The sequence below is a fragment of the Eptesicus fuscus genome, chromosome 12 (assembly GCF_027574615.1).
Source record: "Eptesicus fuscus isolate TK198812 chromosome 12, DD_ASM_mEF_20220401, whole genome shotgun sequence".
Taxonomy (NCBI): Eukaryota; Metazoa; Chordata; class Mammalia; order Chiroptera; family Vespertilionidae; genus Eptesicus; species Eptesicus fuscus.
This window is the reverse complement of record NC_072484.1, coordinates 39,998,462-40,017,088: the sequence shown is the minus strand read 5'-3', so window position 1 is coordinate 40,017,088 and position 18,627 is coordinate 39,998,462. Positions and strand designations below refer to the sequence as shown.

Below are 18,627 nucleotides of genomic sequence, written 5' to 3'. Positions count from 1 at the left end.
TTTGCTACTGTTACGAATCGTAATGTAAATATGTTTTCCGATGGTCTTAGGCTCTACAGATGGTGAGATATGCATCACTTGTCTCGGCCCACAGGTTGAGAACCACTAGCAGGGTTGCCTAAGACCATCGGAAAACACAGATATTTACATTACGATTCATTAACAGTAGCAAAATTACAGTTATGAAGTAGCAACAAAAATAATTTTATGGTTGGGGGTCACCACAACATGAGGAACTGTATTAAAGGGTCATGGCATTAGAAAGGTTGAGAAGCACTGCCTTAGAGTAACATGGGCTATAACATCTAACAACTGTTTTAACAAATATTTATTCTATACAACTTAATAGCCACAAGAAAATAAAATTTCCAGAGGTATTTTTTTTTTAATCTGTTATTAAGCTTTGCACAGATGTAACAGCTATATTGCCAAAATCCTTTCGCAAAACATGAACACAATCACCCCTCCAAATAATCCTCTTCAAAACAACCGCTGGTAAAATACATTTATGTTGACAAAATTTTACTTAGTTAAACTTGTATCTAAGAAGTTTTTGTTACATTGACCATTCTCTGTGCTCTGACATCTACCGCTCACCCTTCTATATCACCTGTAACACCGTTATTTATGGGAGAAAAGAAATCAAATCTACTCTTGGTATCAAATCTCGAGTCTGCCTGAAAGGACCATATGCTACAGGTCTGCATTTTTCATTCTTTGCAATTTGCCACTAGACTAATACTTCTAGTACCTTAAAGAATTCTGCCCAGGGAAGGTCTGCTGGCACGTTTCTGTCATTGGATTTCTTGTTAAATTGTTTTATTTCTTTAACAGTGTCTCTTAACAAAACACAGTAAGTCCGTTTTATTTATGCAGTCACTTCACAAGTACCCACTCTGCGGACTGGCTGCAGTGAGTCTGTCTCTGCCGAGGGTTCCAGAGTCCACCACACCCCTCGACTACTCTTCCCATTGGGGGACTTTCAGGACCAAGGATGGTGAGATATGCATCACTTGTCCAACCCCCCAAATCCTCAATGGATTGAAGAAGAGGATCCATTACAGTTTTTAAGACTATTCTAGTCTTGATCTGGTCCTATAGGAGAGTCCTGAATTCCTCCAAAATTGGGAAGGGGTGTGCAGAGTAAGATTCTTGTGTGCTGAGTCCTCTGGAAAAGGTATCTGTCTCCAGGTTGCTGCACTGATAACATGTCACTTGGGCAGCGTTTCTTAGGCAAACAGCCTGGCAACAACAGCCTTTTATTATATTCAAGTTAGAACAAAGCTTCTTCCGGACTCAGTCTACCACAAGGAAACTAAGTCAGAGAGAACATTACCACTCATGCATGTGAAAGAACAATAAAGTGGAATTGAGTAATGCTGCAAATACATATTTCTTGTTGGGGGAGGGGTGGTCTTCATCCAGAAATTTTAAAGTCCTTGATCCCCACATTTTCATTATTGCCTGCGTGCACCCCTCAGAGATGCCTCAGCCGCAACCAAGGAGGAACTTTGAAAAGGAGGAGGCTCTTTATTGGACACGTGCGTACACCCGCACCAGAACGCAGGCCTCTGTGTGTGCGTGTGTTTGACAGACCTGGAGAAATGCAGGTGGCTTTGGCGAAGGCATCCGCTCAAGGAGAGTTGTGCTAGTTTTGGGGGTGTGAGCAGTAGAGGGTGTGGAAATGTTTTCCAAAAGTGCTCCATTCCAGTGGAAGGCACCAGTTCAAGAGGACAAAATGGAAAGGTCTCTCATTCTGGGATGGTGAGGGACACTGGCGAATGCCATTTGTGAGTCAGGACTTCCCACCCAGTATTTTGCACACTGTAAATAGTCAATGAATATTTCCTGAATAACACTTGGTTATCTAACAGGTGAATTACTTTCCTTCTAAAAACAAACAAACAAACAAAACTTGCTAGAGGCCCCTGTGTGTTTGTAGGAGAATTGGAAACACTTGGGCTAGACAGGGAGCAGCATTTCTGCAAGGAAAAACACCGTGCGTGTTGCGAGTGTATTGTATGAGAGCTGAAAAAACAGGTCTCCTGTTGCCTGGCTCTGCCACTTACTGTGTGACCTTGGACAAGTTACTTAACTTGCATATGCCTCAGCTTCCTCAGCTGAAAATGAGAACAATAGTAGCTATTTATGTTGTTGGGAGGATTAAATGAGCTAATACATGTAGAGTACTTAGAACAGTGCCTGGCACATAATAAGCACTTACTCTGGTAAGAACATGCAAACTTTAGTAACTATCATAGTATCCTCATCACCATCATTATCATTTGTATCTCTGGATATATACTATGGAAGGAATAAATAAAATGTAGTTAATTGGCTAATCTCCCTAGGGCAAATAAGAGCTAGCTGATAACATGCTAATAAATGAAGAAAATGAATGTCCCCAAATATTTTAAATTTGCATCTTTCTTTTTTTTTAGTTTTTCAAAGATTTATTGAAGCAGAAACAAATTTGCTTATTTCTTAAATATTTGTGATTTGCAAATATAACCTGGTAACAATTGCAAATTATTTTAGTTTTAGCTTAAAGTTGCTAATGCAAACAAAAAATGGATTTTGGTTTGGAATTCTATATCATTTCAAAGAGTCTAAAAAACAAATATTCTTTCTGTTATACAGTGAAATGAAATACTCCTGGAAGCTTTGGAGTTGTGTGTTGTTGTTTTTTAATATGAAGAAGTTTAATATTGAAAGACAGCTATGTTTGGGGAGTTTTAGGAGTAGGAAAATGGTTTTAGTGGGGTTTCTACTCACATGAGTACAAGAATAACAACTAAATTTATCTATTATAAAAAAATATGCACAAAATGGTAACTAATTTAAGAATTTTACTGGAAGTAAGGACAGAAGCTGTTTCACATCCCATTACTGTTATCACCACCTGGGATAAGAACAAACCGCAGGTTAGGAAAAATTTTTTAAGAAGTGAGCTCATGCACTGTTCTAATGTAGACAGTGCTTATTTCCTTACTGGATTCTAAGTGCCCATTTAGGGTGAACCGAGCTGATTCAGCTTTTCACTTGAAAAGCAGAATCAATCAGTCTGTCTACAGAATAACAAAGTTTAAGAAAAGATAAACTATCTCTGGCCCTGCCCAGTGTGGCTCAGTTGGTTGAGCATCCTCCCATGCACCAAAGGTCGCCAGTTCCATTCCCAGTCAGGGCACATGCCCAGATTGTGGGTTCGATTCCTGGTTGGGGTGCGTAAGGGAGGCAATGGATCAATGTTTCTCTCTCTCTGTCTTCCTTCCTCTCTCTTTCTAAAGTTAATAAAATATATTTTTTTAAAACTACCTCTGAAAATACAGACTTTTAACTCTAGACTAATTTTTTTCCATTCAGTTCAAAAGTTTAAATATTTATTTTATCTTGAATTTTTTGTATCCTATGTTATTTGAAGCTTTACTTTTTTGTATCTTATGTTATTTGAAGCTTTACTGTTTCCACAATGATTATTTTTTATTATTTTTTCATTTGAAATATTCTACTGTATATTTATTAAAGGAACACATACTCATTGTTAAAGAGAAACCCAGACAATATAGAAAAATGAACACTTAAGAAAGTAACTCTTTACTACTAATCCCCTCCACTACCCCTGATAACCATGAGAAACACTTTGAGGTATTTCTTACCAGATTTTTTTCCTCTTCATACGTATGCATGTACATGCATGAATAGATGATTTAACTTTCTCTTCTAAAACTTTGCTAGTTTCTCTTTAAATTTCTCTCTTACAGTCAGTAGAAATGGATTTACCTCAATCTTTTTACAATTCTAGTATCTCTTAATGTAACCAACTATGGGTAAGCAATAATTATATTTACTCACACAAGTGAATAAAAGTGTTTTAATGTGATGTATATTTTCTTTGTAAAATCATATTAAGAAGTTCCCAACAAAGGTCAATGGAGAAATAATCCAGTAAATCCAGCTAGCCATATAAAACACTTTACAGTTCCAGGTCACTACCACTCAATTCAGTAGATTTCCCATTTTCCCACCCAAGATTCACTGATTTATCCATTTATAGTACATTAGAAAAATTTACATCCTAAGTCCTTTGAGTTCCTCCTTACTACTACTACTATTATTACTACTACTACTGTACTGTTTTATTTATTTCTACTAAGAAGCCCAAGTACTTGAGCCATTAAATATATGGTTTAGGTCTATTCATAGATTATTTGAGAATTTCTTCATTCTTGGTAGTGAAATATGCAGTGTAACACACTATAATTTTGCAAAGCCATCCCTGATTCAACTGTCAGATTCACAATTACACTTAACATAGTATTTCATTCAATGACAGCCAATTGTGCATATGGAAATAGCTCAGATTTTGGGGTCAGAAGGATTTGTCTGCCTGATAAATAGCTACTCACTTTTTAAAATTCAGCTAACACATCACCAAGACTCCTTTTTCTTCCCCTGGGCACAACTGCCAAGCCCCACCTCTGTGTCTGTTCAGTCACATCACCTAGGATTCTTCTATGTCTTGGACACCCTTTTATCATAGCGTCATGGCATTTCTCTGATTTATCCCCCTATCTCTGCCACGCCTACTTTAAGACCTTTAGGGGCAGTAAATGCTACAAAATCACACATGGGCGAAGGACCCACTTAAAGTGCAGGATACACCAGTGGACTGAACACAACCATATGAAAAGTTCATTCCGACTGAAGATTCCACACTGCAACTAACCTTTAAAAAACAACCACGCGTTGAGTTTTGGTGAATTACCAAGTAAGATGAAAAATTATCTAAAAGGCAATTGAAAGATTCCTCCTTTTTCAATTATATATCTATGAGACCAGATTTTCACCATACAATTAAACATTCAAATAACACATGGCAACAGATTAAAGACAGATGCAGACATGAAAATCCACCTGTCTTCTATTAAGCCAGACATTAAAGAAATCTGCAAAAATGTTAAACAATGCAATTTTTCTTAGTATTTCCTTTTGTTTTGGCAAGTAGTTATTTTTCATAAAAATGTGTTTTTATAGCAATTTGAACTGAGTTTATTGTTATTTGAAATGAATCAATAAATATTTTTTAAACTTCTCAACTTTAATTTCTAATACATTAAAAGTCTCTAGATACAACCTTTATAAACAAAAACTCTTTAGGATTTTAAATTTTTAATGGGTTCTGAGACCCACAACACTGAAGACTGAAAAGTACTTGGCAATCAAAAAATTCTACCTAGGGGTAGAGAGATACTAGCAAAATAGCAGGGACCAACATCAGATAACAGCAGATAAGAGGGCACAGAGGTGACAAAATGGCCAGAGTGCAGACTCCTTTTCCTAAAGGAGGGGAAATGAGAGACTGGACAGCAGAGATAGGAGATTCAAGGAAAGTAAGGGTTTTAAACGAGAGATAACAGCAAGCTTTCAGGCTGAGGAAGAGACGCCATTGAGAGCAGTTCAGTATAAAAGGGAGAGGAGGATTTTCTGAAGAGCAAAGTCCAAGAGGAGGTGGGAGAAGATGGAGTGAAGGATGCAGCCAGGAACAGGCCTGGGGCTGGGCCACACCCTGTCCTCTCATGAGATGGCACACCTCGTGTGTCCCCCTGACGTGTACCTGCCAGTGCAGCGGGTGCACACCCACCCTGCGGAACCCAGAGACGGGTGAGATCTGTTCAGCAAAGCCGGCCTTCACTTTTGACTGTCAGCACAAAAATGTTCTAAATTTATCTATTTGCAAAATGAAGGACAGGAGTAGGTACTTCATAACATAAGGTCCTTTTCAGATTTGAAATTCTACAACTTAAAATTCTATAAAAACCATGCAGCAAGGTCACAGCTTAAGTGAAATAACTGGTGCCATTTATTACGAAGAAATTAAGGACTAAACACGTGAAGCGGCATGGCTGGTCTCATTACTCACCACGGTTATTGAGTGCCTCTATTGAGTGTTCATATTTTCTAAACTAAAAATTGGGACAGAGCCCAACAAAGGATTTCTTTGGAATCTGTGGATTTATTTGACAAGTCTTTAGAAGGCATAAAAGTTAAATTACTCTTGGTTATATATCAAATAAATTGCCTTAACCTAAAAGAATAAAATGCATGAAATAAGGATCTATCTGGGAATTCTCGCGATAGAGGAAGCTCTCTACTAGTTGCTACAGGCACTACTGCAAGAGAAATGAATGCAAAACCCCCTTCTTCAATCTGCATAACGGAGGACTTCTAAGTGACTAAAAATTACATTTAGAGGCATATCTAACTTGTGCTAGGAAAAAATCCTGAACTGTCTTTATCTCCAAATACAATCAAATTTTCCCATCAACTTACAATTTCATTAAAGAATCCCTAATCCTTTATTTTTTATGCATTATTTTACTTCTAGTCCCTCAGAACATAATAAAATAGCCTTAAAATTTAAAATTACATTATAATCACATTATATTTCTAGAGGTACTTTATCTTCCTTTCTAATTGAGCTTTGACAGTCAGTAGCTTATAAGAGCTTAACTTTTTTTCTTCTGAGATTAGTAAAGAGTAGTTTTGTAAAATATATAATAAACCCTTAAAGCATTCACCTTCGAACAAGTGTCTATCACACATATGTATTCTATACTGCTTTTCTCTTAGTTCAGCAACATCTGTGCACTTCTGCATTTTCATGTCTTATGCATCAAATACCGCAGTGTAACGTGAGTCAGAGTTTACATGGTGACCGAAAGAGAAATAATTCATCAAACTGCGTCAAGCATGACAGGCTCAGTGTTGGCTGGGCTACTATGAGGGGCTTCACAAGACTATTCAAGTTCAGTAACAGAGCAACTAGGAACAAAATCTTAACAATGAATTCTGAGGAAACTTCAGTGATGTTGATCTTCCCCAGGCTTGAAAGAGGGTTAATTCTATGTTCTTAGTGTCCAGGGTATTTTTAACTGAGGTTGCTGCATTATTTATTCCCCAGGAAATTAAATGTAAATTACTCAGAACCCCCTAACAATAATATATGTCCAGTGCTGGATGGTGCCTTTTTGAAGATCATCTGAGAGACTGACAAAGGCAAAGTCCAATGAGATGGGAGAAAATCTAAGAAATTCATTTCTTAAATGTTACTTTATTGTACTTCTTACTCTGCTTATTGATAAAATTAATTCAATGTTGCAATGATCTTGTTGCTAATAGAACGTGTTCTAAAAATAATGCTATTTAATTCTTATAAAATCATATAGCCTTATTTGGTATCGTGTTGAAAAATCTGGCAGAACTGTTTTGGTATAACTGTGTTTTGAAGGATGTGGGTGCCGTGTTTTCTCAAGGGCATTAAAACCTAAGTAATTTTCTTGTATTATTAATGGATGCCACTATCTATCTATCTATCTATCTATCTATCTATCTATCTATCTATCTATCTATCTATAAAGAGCCAGGGTTCATAACGTCCAAAACGACTGAAGAGATGACAGAATGACAGGCGCGCTTGCAGCAGGCTCAGGTGGGTGGGCATTGGTGAGCGGGCTGAACTGCTGACCTCTCAGTCCCTCCACCCCACTTCCCGCGGACTGCCGAGGGGGCTGTGGGCCCCAGGACACCGCAGGCGCCACGGCGACCCAGCACTGACTACCAAGGGGGTTGTGGGCCCTGGGACACTGTGGCGCCACAGTGAGAGGGGGCTGTGGGCCCCGGGATGCCACAGCGCTGTGGCAGGAGGGGGCTGTGGGCCTTAGTTGGGGCGCGGTGGAACTCTGGGTCTCCCAAGATTGGGGGTGTGGCCGGCCTTCAAACCAGACCCTGACAGGAGGGAGGAGGGAGCCCCAATCCTCGCAGAATCGGCTGTTGGATAGCTTGCTGTCAGCAGCCTGCCTGCCAGGAATCCCATTCACCTGCACCCTGGACCCTAGCGATCAGGCAGGCAGAGGCAGTTAGGGGCAATCAGGCCAGCAGGGGAGAGCAGTTAGGGGCGAGATCAGGCCGGCAGGGAAGGGCTGTTAGGGGCAATCAGGCAGGCAGGCAGAGACAGTTAGGGGCAATCAGGCAGGCAGGCAGAGAGGTTAGGGGCAATCAGGCAGGCAGGCAGGTTAGTGGTTAGGAGCCAGCAGTCCCAGATTGTGAGAGGGATGTCCGACTGCCGGTTTAAGCCTGATCCCACAGGGCACATGCAGGAGGCAACCAATCTATGTGTTTCTCTTACACAGATATTTCTCTCTGTTTTTCCCTCTCTCTTCCACTCTCTCTAAAAATCAATGGAAAAATATCCTTGGGTGAAGATTAAAAAATAAATAAACAAATAAATAAATAAATCTATGACTATAAAACTTACACAGCAGTTAAAATTATCTTATTTTTATATCTTTTCTAACTATATTATAGAAAAATTCTACGATATATAAACTACTCCAGGAAGATCAAGGATATTTCAGTTAATAAAAAGAACCTTTATGTTTTACTTTTAGGAAATAATAGTAATTCATATTATGTGTATAATTATTATTTTTGTTTCCATGGCTTATGAAATAAAATTTAAAATGTGTGTATATTTCACATAAATAATATATGTACACATAAACATATACGTAAAGGACTTAGGGACACTTATAGACATAAAATAGGAAAAAGAAAAGATAGGCCTAAGGCAGTGGTTCTCAACCTTTGTTAAGCCGCGACCCTTTAATTCAGTTCCTCATGTTGTGGTGACCCCCAACCATAAAATTATTTTCGTTGCTACTTCATAACTGTAATTTTGCTACTGTTATGAATCGTAATGTAAATATCTGTGTTTTCTGATGGTCTTAGGCTCTGTCGCGACCCACAGGTTGAGAACCGCTAGCAGGGTCGCCTAATTTTATGGTTGGGGGTCACCACAACATGAGGAACTGTATTAAAGGGTCGCGGCATTAGAAAGGTTGAGAACCACTGGCCTAAGGTATGAAGATGAGGTGAAGAGAATGGGGGCTGTAAGCCATAATTTACTAAAATTAGGCAGGAACTTGGGCTTGAGCTGCCTATGGCCAAAGCGAAATTCTTTAATTTAAAAATACTGATAATGTGGAAAATAAAACCAAACTCACATACTAGTTCCTTAGACAAAACAAACAAAAAATGCCCAAGACTGATTTAAAAGAAATGTCTTGATTGAGTCTTCATAGAAGGGACCCTAAACAATGTACAGCAGAAACATGACCCACAATAAATACACTCGCCATCTCCTTCTAACACTCTCGGAAGGCTCCTCAAACTGCTGGCATGATGTTCAAGAGGGACGTGGGAACGCCACTCTAAAGGAGACCAGAGATGGGGCCCAAACACGCAGCTCTCTTATGGTTGTGTTTAATCTCGGGATATACATGGAGAGGAATAAATGGACCGTGTGTCCACTTAACTAGCTCTAAGTGTTCTCTTTGTTTTTTTTTGTGTTTTGTTTGTTTTTACTGAGTTTTAGGTAAGAGCCAATTGATGAACGGTTTGAAGGTATAATCCTTGACTGGCCTTCCATGATGCGAAGGGCAAGTCTTTTAAAAACTAACGGTACATCACGGGAGAGAAAGAGCTCAATGAGTATCTTTGTGTGTTTCCTTGGAAACTGAGTTTATTCAATATATAAGTAAATAAGAATTCAAGGGTTGAAGGTGTTTCATAACAGAACATGGTCACAAAGAACAGAGACTCGGGTTTTGTTTTTCTTAATTTTGGATGAGTAGAGCACTTTTTTGAAACTTCAGTGTACATAAACCACCAGGGGAGGCTGTTGAGTGCAGCCTCCCAGGCATCAGGGCAGGCGGATGTAGTGGCTCTTGGGTGGAGCCTGGAGATCAGGTAATTCAGTTGAAGACAGTCCAGGAACTGTACTGAGAAGCAATTGTTCCCCACATGCCCTTGGAGGGACTGAGCTCTCAATACCTATATTTAAATTTCACCTTCTTATCTGTGTCCTCAATTCTCTCAACTAAAAAGCACTGAATGTACTTTAACATTTAATTATGTGAGCTCCCTCCCAACACATCGAGAGTTGCAAAATCTCCAAATACTGGATGGCCAATAAATTACACACATTTTCTGTCTACTCTCTGTTGATCCCAGTTTTAAAGTTCTGTAAACAACTATTCTATTTCTAGCATATGAACAACGTCTGCCCCTCTTCACACACTGGCTGCTAAGAAGTTTAGAGAAATTTATGGGTCACTTCTGAAAAATACATAGAACTTTTAAATTCACCATAGCCTTGTCTTTCTTTCCTACTCTTACTTTGCCCTTGCCTCAATTCCCTCACTATTTTTACATTTTACATTAACTTTCAAAGCTTCTTAAGATCTTTTATGGAACAAGGTCAGTGTGTGTGTGTGTGTGTGTGTGTGTGTGTGTGTGTGTGTGTACAGGGGTTAACAAAAATGGGCTTACAGTTGTTCATATGGAAAAAAGCCGAAGCGACCGAATGACTGAAGGACCGAACAACCGGTTGACCGGTTGCTATGACATGCAATGCCAGAACACAGACGCTCAATGCACAGCATCAGGCTCCCTCCTGTCTGGATCAGGCCTGCAGGGATTAGGCCGAAACCGGCTATCTGACATCCCCTAAAGGGTCCCGGATTGCAAGAGGGCACAGGCCAGGCCAAGGGACCCCACTGGTGCACAAATCCATGCACTGGGCCTCTAGTCCTACCTAATAAAAGAGTAATATGCAAATTGACCCTAACTCCGCTACACCCACAGGCCACGCCCACAAGCCAATCAGAGCGAGTATGCAAATTAACGCAGCTAAGATGGCTACAGCCACAGAGAAAGTAGGAGGGAGGCTTGGGTTTCCAAGGTGATAGAAGAAGCCAAGCTTTCCCCGGCCCTGGCCGGCCTAAGCCTCCACTCAAGGCTACAAAGTTTCAATTATAGAAGGTAAACAAATCCAAACAGAAATGGCGGCAGCCACAGAGCTGGAGAGAGCAGGCCAGGGTTGCCCCTGGCAACGGAGGAAGCAAAGCTTTCCACACACCCTGGCCGGCCCAGGCCTCTGCTCCAGGCTACAAAGTTTCAATTACAGAAGGTGAATTAACCCCAACAGAAATGGCTGCTGGCCACGGAGCGAGCAGGAGACTTGGCTCCACTCCAGGATACAAAGTTTCAATTGGAGAAGGTAAATAAATTCCAGATACCAGGGCCTCCACTTGGGTCGCCAGGTGGCGTGGCTGGCCTGCAAACCACCACAGGCCCCTCGCTCAGGCCGCCCCACGCCCCAAGGGAACTCCACCCTGATCTGGGACACCCTTCAGGGCAAACCAGCTGGCCCCCACCCGTGCACCAGGCCTCTATCCTATCTAATAAAAGAGTAATATGCAGATTGACCATCAATCCAACACACAATATAGCTGCCCCCATGTGGTCAAAGATCCTGCCCCCATGTGGACACAAGATGGTCAGCAGGGGAGGGCAGTTGGGAGGCACCAGGCCTGCAAGGGAGGGCAGTTGGAGGCGATCAACCCTGCAGGGGAGGGCAGTTAGGGGTGACCAGGCCAGCAGAGAAGGGAAGTTGGGGGCAAACAGGCTGGCAGAGGAGCAGTTAGACATCAATCAGGCTGGCATGGGAGTGGTTAGGGGCAATCAGGAAGGCAGGCAGGCAAGCAGTTGGAAGCCAGCAGTCCTGGATTGTGAGAGGGATGTCCGACTGCCCGTTTAGGCCCGATCCCAGTAGGATCCCAGTAGGATCGGGCCTAAACGGGCAGTCAGACATCCCTCGAGGGGTCCCAGATTGGAGAGGGTTTAGGCTGGGCTGAGGGACACCCCCCCCGCCCCTGTGCACAAATTTTGTGCACCGGGCCTCTAGTTAATAAATAATAATACAAGAATAAACTGTGCTTCGCATAATCACACGGTAAACCTACTTTTGCCCCACCCTGTACTTATAAATGGATAAATTAATACAGGTTAGAAATTGGATGGCAAAAGCAATGAACTATGAATAAGAATTTTTGGCTTTTACCTTGAAGCTACAATTTTATTGTTGCGTACTAATATATATCACAATCTAATTCTTCAAAAATTTTAATTTATATAATGCCTTTCTTAAAGATTTTTTTTAAAGAATAGGTTTGAAAGCACTTGGTAGTTTGTAAAGACTTACATAAATTTTAAAAAGATGGTTACATTAGTTTATTAATTGTGTATTGCTATCACCTCATGTTTTAATATGCATCAGCAAGTGAGTTTTGGGGTCAGTGATAAGAAAGAATGTCTCTCAAATTTTACTGGCATGTGTTCTAAACCATTTCTATTTTCAAGTATAAGATATAAAAAAAGTTTTAACAATTGACCGAAAAGCTATTGTCTAAACAAAATTAGAAAAACCAAACTTTTTATATTAATCCTTCTTTCAATTAATTTATAATTTGTAGCGTAAACTTTAAATATGATTTGAACAAAGATGCCAGATAACAAAGAAATTCAGTTAACTATATAATTGGGTGGATAAGTTCATCACTCATTAAATTATATGTTAAGCCACTCTATAAGTAATAAAACTGACTACTTGGTCTATAGCAACACACAGAGGTAAACCTAAGCTAAAACTGAAGATTTTCATAATAACAATAAAATGGAAATTTTATTTTAATATGCAATCTGAGAAATAAGTGATAAAACAGTAAAGAAAATCTTACAGAAATTACCACCTTAAAAGTTTTAAACTGAAAGCTCAAAACACAGATGCACATCAGAATCACAAGTCCATTGGTTGAGGTAAAAGCAAAAGAACATAAAACAAAACCCAAGAAAACTCAGGATCAATTAGCATTCCAAGATGCTACTTCATCTTGGAACTCAAGAAAATAGTGAATTTGATGTGTAACCCAAGCAAGGCAGAATACTTTCAATTTTTAAATATTTAATGACTTCAGTATACTATATTTGCTCTTAACTGAATTAATACAACTTGAGATGTGAAGATTCCCTTTATAACTTGACTAGAAATTATTTAGTATTTTGAAAAGTAAACCAAAATATTTACATATATGAAAATGACATCATCCTGTGCTTTTTAAACATATACTATCCATTCAAATATATATTAACTAATTTCATATATATATATATATGTAAATATATATATATATATATTTTGTATTTTTGCTTTACTATTAAGATGAAGAGACTCATAGAAAACTAACATCCTCTGAATACCCAAATCATAAGCATTTTGCAGTGTGCTTTGACAAATATCATCTCATTTAAAAAGAATACTAAATGAAGTTTTACACCTTTTTATGGCCTACCAGCCATAGCTACTTAATATTGGTATAAAGCAACATTACAGAAATTACTTAAGCTAAAATCATAGCATCTTTTAAAAAAAGATAAAGAAAGGAAAAAAGCGAGAGGTGGAAGATGGCGGCTGGCAGGACGGAGTGGAGAGAGAGGAAAAAACAACTCCGAGACCATGTGGATTCCAGCAACAGAGAGGAATCGACAGGACTACTCCAGCCATGAAGACAGAAGAGAAGCAGTCCAGAGATGGAAGACGCTGACGTGGTCTTCCCATACTAGCAGTTAGCAGCTGTGCATCACTGCAGGTTGCCCAGGACCAAACCAGAGAGAGTCGGACCTGCATTACCACCATTTCTCCACCATCCAGAACTGTAATGTCAGTGCTGACATGTACACATAAGGAACTGGTGGACATTGTAACTGGGTCTCAAAAGAACTGTTGGCCCAGAAAGAAACTCACTACAGACTGATTCATTTCCTGTCACCATAACCATTATTGCTTGTCTCATTTTCGGTTCTTATAAGTGTATTTCTAATAGCACATGATCTCACTCATCTAGTGGAAATAATGAACAACATAGACTGATGAACAAGAACAGACCCAGAAACAAGGAGGCACGGATCAGACTGTCGGGCCTCAGAGGGAGGGTAGGGGAGGGTGGGGGTAAAGGGGAGAGATCAACCAAAGGACTTGTGTGCAAGCATATGTGCCTAACCAGCGGTTAAGGACAACAGGGGGGGGGGGGGGGCATGTGTGGGGAGGGGTGTGGGATGGGAATGGGGGGACGAGGACAAATATGTGATACCTTAATCAATAAAGAAATTTAAAAAAATAAATAAATAAAATAAAAAAAAAGGAAAAAAGCAAAAATGAATACAAAGTTATATAAATATTTTTAAAAACAAATGTCACATGACTGGACCACAGATATTCACATCATCAAATTTGGAGTTTCATATTTAGTGAAATGCATTTATCTATATGTTGAGGGTTCATAACTGCTGGAAGGCACCTAGTACAATGAAGTGGACATAGTAGATTTTCAAGGAAATAATATTAACTTCTGCTGATATTTTTGCTGTTGTTCACTTATCAACCTAGTACAAATCAGCCAATAGGTAAGGTGGCATTGACCTGTAAAACTTTTGAGGTTCCCATCTAACAATCCATAATATATTGTCTGTTCCTACTCACATTTGGCATAAGCTACAACCTTACATTGTTAATAATCTTTCTATGTTTATAGGTTGACTCTTAAATAATAAGTAGTAGGGCTATGTGGCTTATATACTCACAGCACAAATAATATTTGACATAATTCAATAAGAGATAGTCAACAACTGCTTTTTTATAAATCTGGTGTCTCATAAAGTTATGTCTTATAAACTGTTCTGGGAAAAGAATTACACATTTTTGTTTAAACTTTGCTGACTTCCCTTTGCTTATAGAATAATGGCCTAATTACTTCATTTGAAATTCAAAGTACTATACTAGACTCCCATCCTCAGCCTACATTCTAGCCAAGACAACACAGCACTTGCCAAACTCACTGTATACTTTTGTGCCCTCAACATCTGCTAGTCTGGTTCTCTGTGCAACTCGAGATGCACGTGCCCATTCGTTCTGCAAAGCCCATCATCCCAGCAACCCCTCAGTGAAGTGTTCCCCAAACTCACCACCTCGTCTATCACCATCACCCAACCCCCTGAGAACAAATCCTTCTCTCCAACTGGCAGCCCCTTTTAGCAAATCCCTGTTACAAATATTATTATTGGTCTGCCTTCTCCTTTGTGAATCTTCCTAAGATTCCCATACCCAGAGTTCAGCACTCCATTTATTGTCCAACCCTGTCCCTGGTATGTAATTCTACTCCCGCACATGACACAGCACCCTGGCATTATTTATCTTTATAATTACATTAGATCCTGTGCCTCTTCAGGATATCATCTCATTCATCACTGCATCCCCAGGGCCTAGCCAGTACTTGATACACAGTAGGTGTTCAATAAATGTTATTAAATGAATAAACAAAAAAATTGCTTTCTGTCAATCAGAAAAAAACTGGTACTAAGCATTCAGTTTAGACACCTGCTTCCTTTGCACTGAAGCAGGATCCTTACTCTCCGGTGATTAAACAATAGGAATCAAACGTGGATGTGCAGCAAACGAAGGTGACCTAAGGAACTGAAGGCGCTGCTTGGGGAGGAGGCCGTCCTCCGTCAAAGGGAAGACGGGCCCTGTAGGCACCACGGATTCCTCACCGTAACTCCCCGGAGGCTTGTTCACACAGCAGTGACTGGTGCTGTAAGGAACGCTTTGCTAGCATTCAGTAAGATCAGTCCTAGGAAAAACGCTTCCTCACCTCCACTAGGTGACAGACAAATGACCATTTTCACTTGGACATTTCCTTAAAGAACAATAGCCTGAGACTATAACAGCTACATTAATTCTTAATATCAATTACCTGCATGAAAAATCCAGTATGTACAATTTTTAACAAAAAGAACATAAACCAGAATTAATGTGGCATGATGTTAAAAAATTATGGTATTTTATTATGCCTAATGTATATCACAAGAAAATAGGCATCTGTACACATGTATAATATAACATAGTCTTTTCTTATGTATCTTCATATTTTAACTTCTGGATGGTTTAAATCAGAAAGAGACTAAAATATAAAACCTATTGTAAAAATGTAAAATACATGAGCATGTTTATAGAGTGTAGTAATTAATTCATCAAATGCTTGCCATAATACTCCAGAATACAGAAAACATAAAGATGCATAGTGTAATATCACTGCTCTCAGGAAACGTATAGTCTAAAACAAAGCATCCCACCACAAGGTACTCATAGAACTGAGCAAAAATAACTAAAATCACTAAACTTGTCTTAAAAAGAAAAATGTTATGTAACTATGACCAACTGGTTGCTCTTTTAAACATAATGTTACTACATTTTGAAATATAAAAAAATCTTCATTTTATAACAATTATATGCTAGACACATAAAATTCTTATGGTTATAATTAATATATTCAATGCTCTTTATAAAAGTTTTAACTGATCTTAGCTTTTCTTGCTTTCTCATAGGCAAAACACATACAATATGTAGATGCTGGCCTTTAAATTAAAAGTAAAATTTACCAACAAAAATGTGGCATAAAGGGTTCTATGGACTGCCAAGTATATTTTCTCCCTCATATCAGAAGCTTCCTTACTCTCCTTTTTTCTCTCTCATGTAAATGTTAATTTGAGTACCGATATAAGAATACAGACATATTCAATAGATGTTATCTCATTCATTTCTTAAGTTTTGAGAAAACTTCTTCATGGTGTATTTTTATTATAGGCCGCCTAAATTGTTTTAGAAGGCAAGCAGATATTAATTAATGATTGGATTTCTAACTGAGCAAAGCTACTAACCATGTTCAAGATTTCTTAACAATTATTTGTTACTGACATTATTTTGAGTGCTATAAAAGCCTTCTTTACCTGCAGATGGCTGGGAAACACTCCTGAAGACCTTTCTTTTTAACTAGGGATCCTTCGAGGCAGTACATAATGATGTCCATAACCTTTATAGGAAGGATACAAATCTAAAATTAATTTCAAATACTTAATTTTCCAAATTTAAATTATTAACTTAGGCCTCACTTGCCCATGAAGATTCTAGGCAGTTTAATTTTAATATTTACTTTAAAACTAAAGAATATTTACTTTATACTGCAGGCTACCTTTTACCTGCGAAAAACATTTATAAGACAATGCAATAAAATAAAGAAACCACTTATTTCCTTTAAAGGCTGTTCATATTTATACCCAGTGTAGTAACTTTTATTCAAGCATACTGTATGTGTTTTGTTTTATTTATAATGGAAGATGCCAAAGAGAATATGACCTTTAAAAATTACTCTAATGTAGACAAATTATAGGTGAATGATTCATGGACATAGCAATCGCTTTGATTTTTGAAGAAATTTAAATAAGGTCTCTTTTAGAGATGTATATTACTCCACTGGAATATTTCATTCAGGCTGTTGATGTGTCATTTAAAACAGGGTATTCTTACCTCCACAAGAAGATCCACAACATCTGTGGGCATCTTTTCAATGAGAATTTCAATGACTCTCAGAATTTCCCCTTTAGCTCGTGCGAGCGCGGTCGTGTGTATATTCTGCTGCGACTGGGTATTCGCGGCCAGAGCAGTGTGTCTGTGGACCTGTGGAGACATTCCGTGCTATAGATGTGGTGGACCCTTGATAGAGTTTCACACTTCTAGCCGCTGGAAATATTAGTACAGTAGATACATAAAAAATCAACAAGAACAAACCTCTTGGGGTGAGTCAGGAAATACTTCTGATTGCAAAAGAAGGTATTTAGTAGAATAAAAATCCAGTTAAGTCTTCTCTAATTAAATTATCTAAGTTCCCAGGTACATAAGACTTTAATATAATATTACCATGACATTTCTCAAGGAAAGACAGACTGAAGGTCTGTGCGGCTGGTATATACGCCACTGAGGTGGAGAGCAGTTAAGGGCTTCAGCAAATGTAAGACATGATACTTGCTCTCAAGTAATCACAGAAAGTGATGTTTATATGGCATTTACTAGGTCTCAGGCACCATGCTGGGTGCTTTACAATCAAGTTGGTAAATTAAAATAAACATGCCTCCAAAAATAATGAGCACTGTTAAGTAATGTAAGTTTAGTGTGATTTCCCCATACAAATTGTAAGTCTTACATGGTTCAGAGGAGAGAGAGCATCGGTGGGCCCTGGCCTGGCCCTGGACTGGCCAGTGGACAGTGGGTATGGGGATGGCGTAGGGGGCTCAATCACAGAGAGAAATACTGCAGTATTTTACTCAAAAACTCAAAGTGAAGTGGAAAACTTGTTTTGTTTTTAAAAGGCAATAAATGTGGACTATTACATTAAAATATTTAAAAATTACCTTCTAACCAAGTGCTGGAATAGAATAAGTCCAAAGCATGGCTCTTCTAACAGTTCACTTAAAAATACTCATATATGTATATGGTGCCAATTAAGTAAAAAACACAATTAATATAAATACTTGTTTACTTCCTTTAAAGAGACCGTTTAATGCCTGGTGTTTATAGCACCTGTACATGTGCCCAGACTGAGGTAAGGCTTATTCAGCATATTCAATATTACTATCTGTGCACATCCCACTGATGAGAAAAACTCGTAAAAAAATCCCCTAAGTCTGTTCATTTCTACATACATACACTTTATACGAATATACCACATCCATAAAGATATAAATGCATACATACATATATGTATGTATATTTTAAAGACAGTGGAATCTCACTTTAACACTGTGCTCTATTAGAAAAACACACACCCTTAAGTCTACAAA

The 18,627-nt window shown here is 38.7% G+C and overlaps 1 protein-coding gene across 2 annotated transcripts in view; it reads right to left on the bottom strand.

Moving 5' to 3' along the window:
- The window catches only part of WDR7 (WD repeat domain 7), a 304,621-nt gene that overhangs the window by 58,808 nt on the left and 227,186 nt on the right, over positions 1-18,627 (bottom strand). For both annotated transcript variants that reach the window (XM_054723656.1, XM_054723657.1), the window contains 2 exons: positions 17,318-17,467; positions 16,741-16,823 (listed from right to left, as the gene is read on the bottom strand). In XM_054723656.1, the coding sequence (XP_054579631.1) occupies positions 16,741-16,823; positions 17,318-17,467 (233 nt within the window). The remainder of the gene's footprint in view (positions 1-16,740; positions 16,824-17,317; positions 17,468-18,627) is intronic.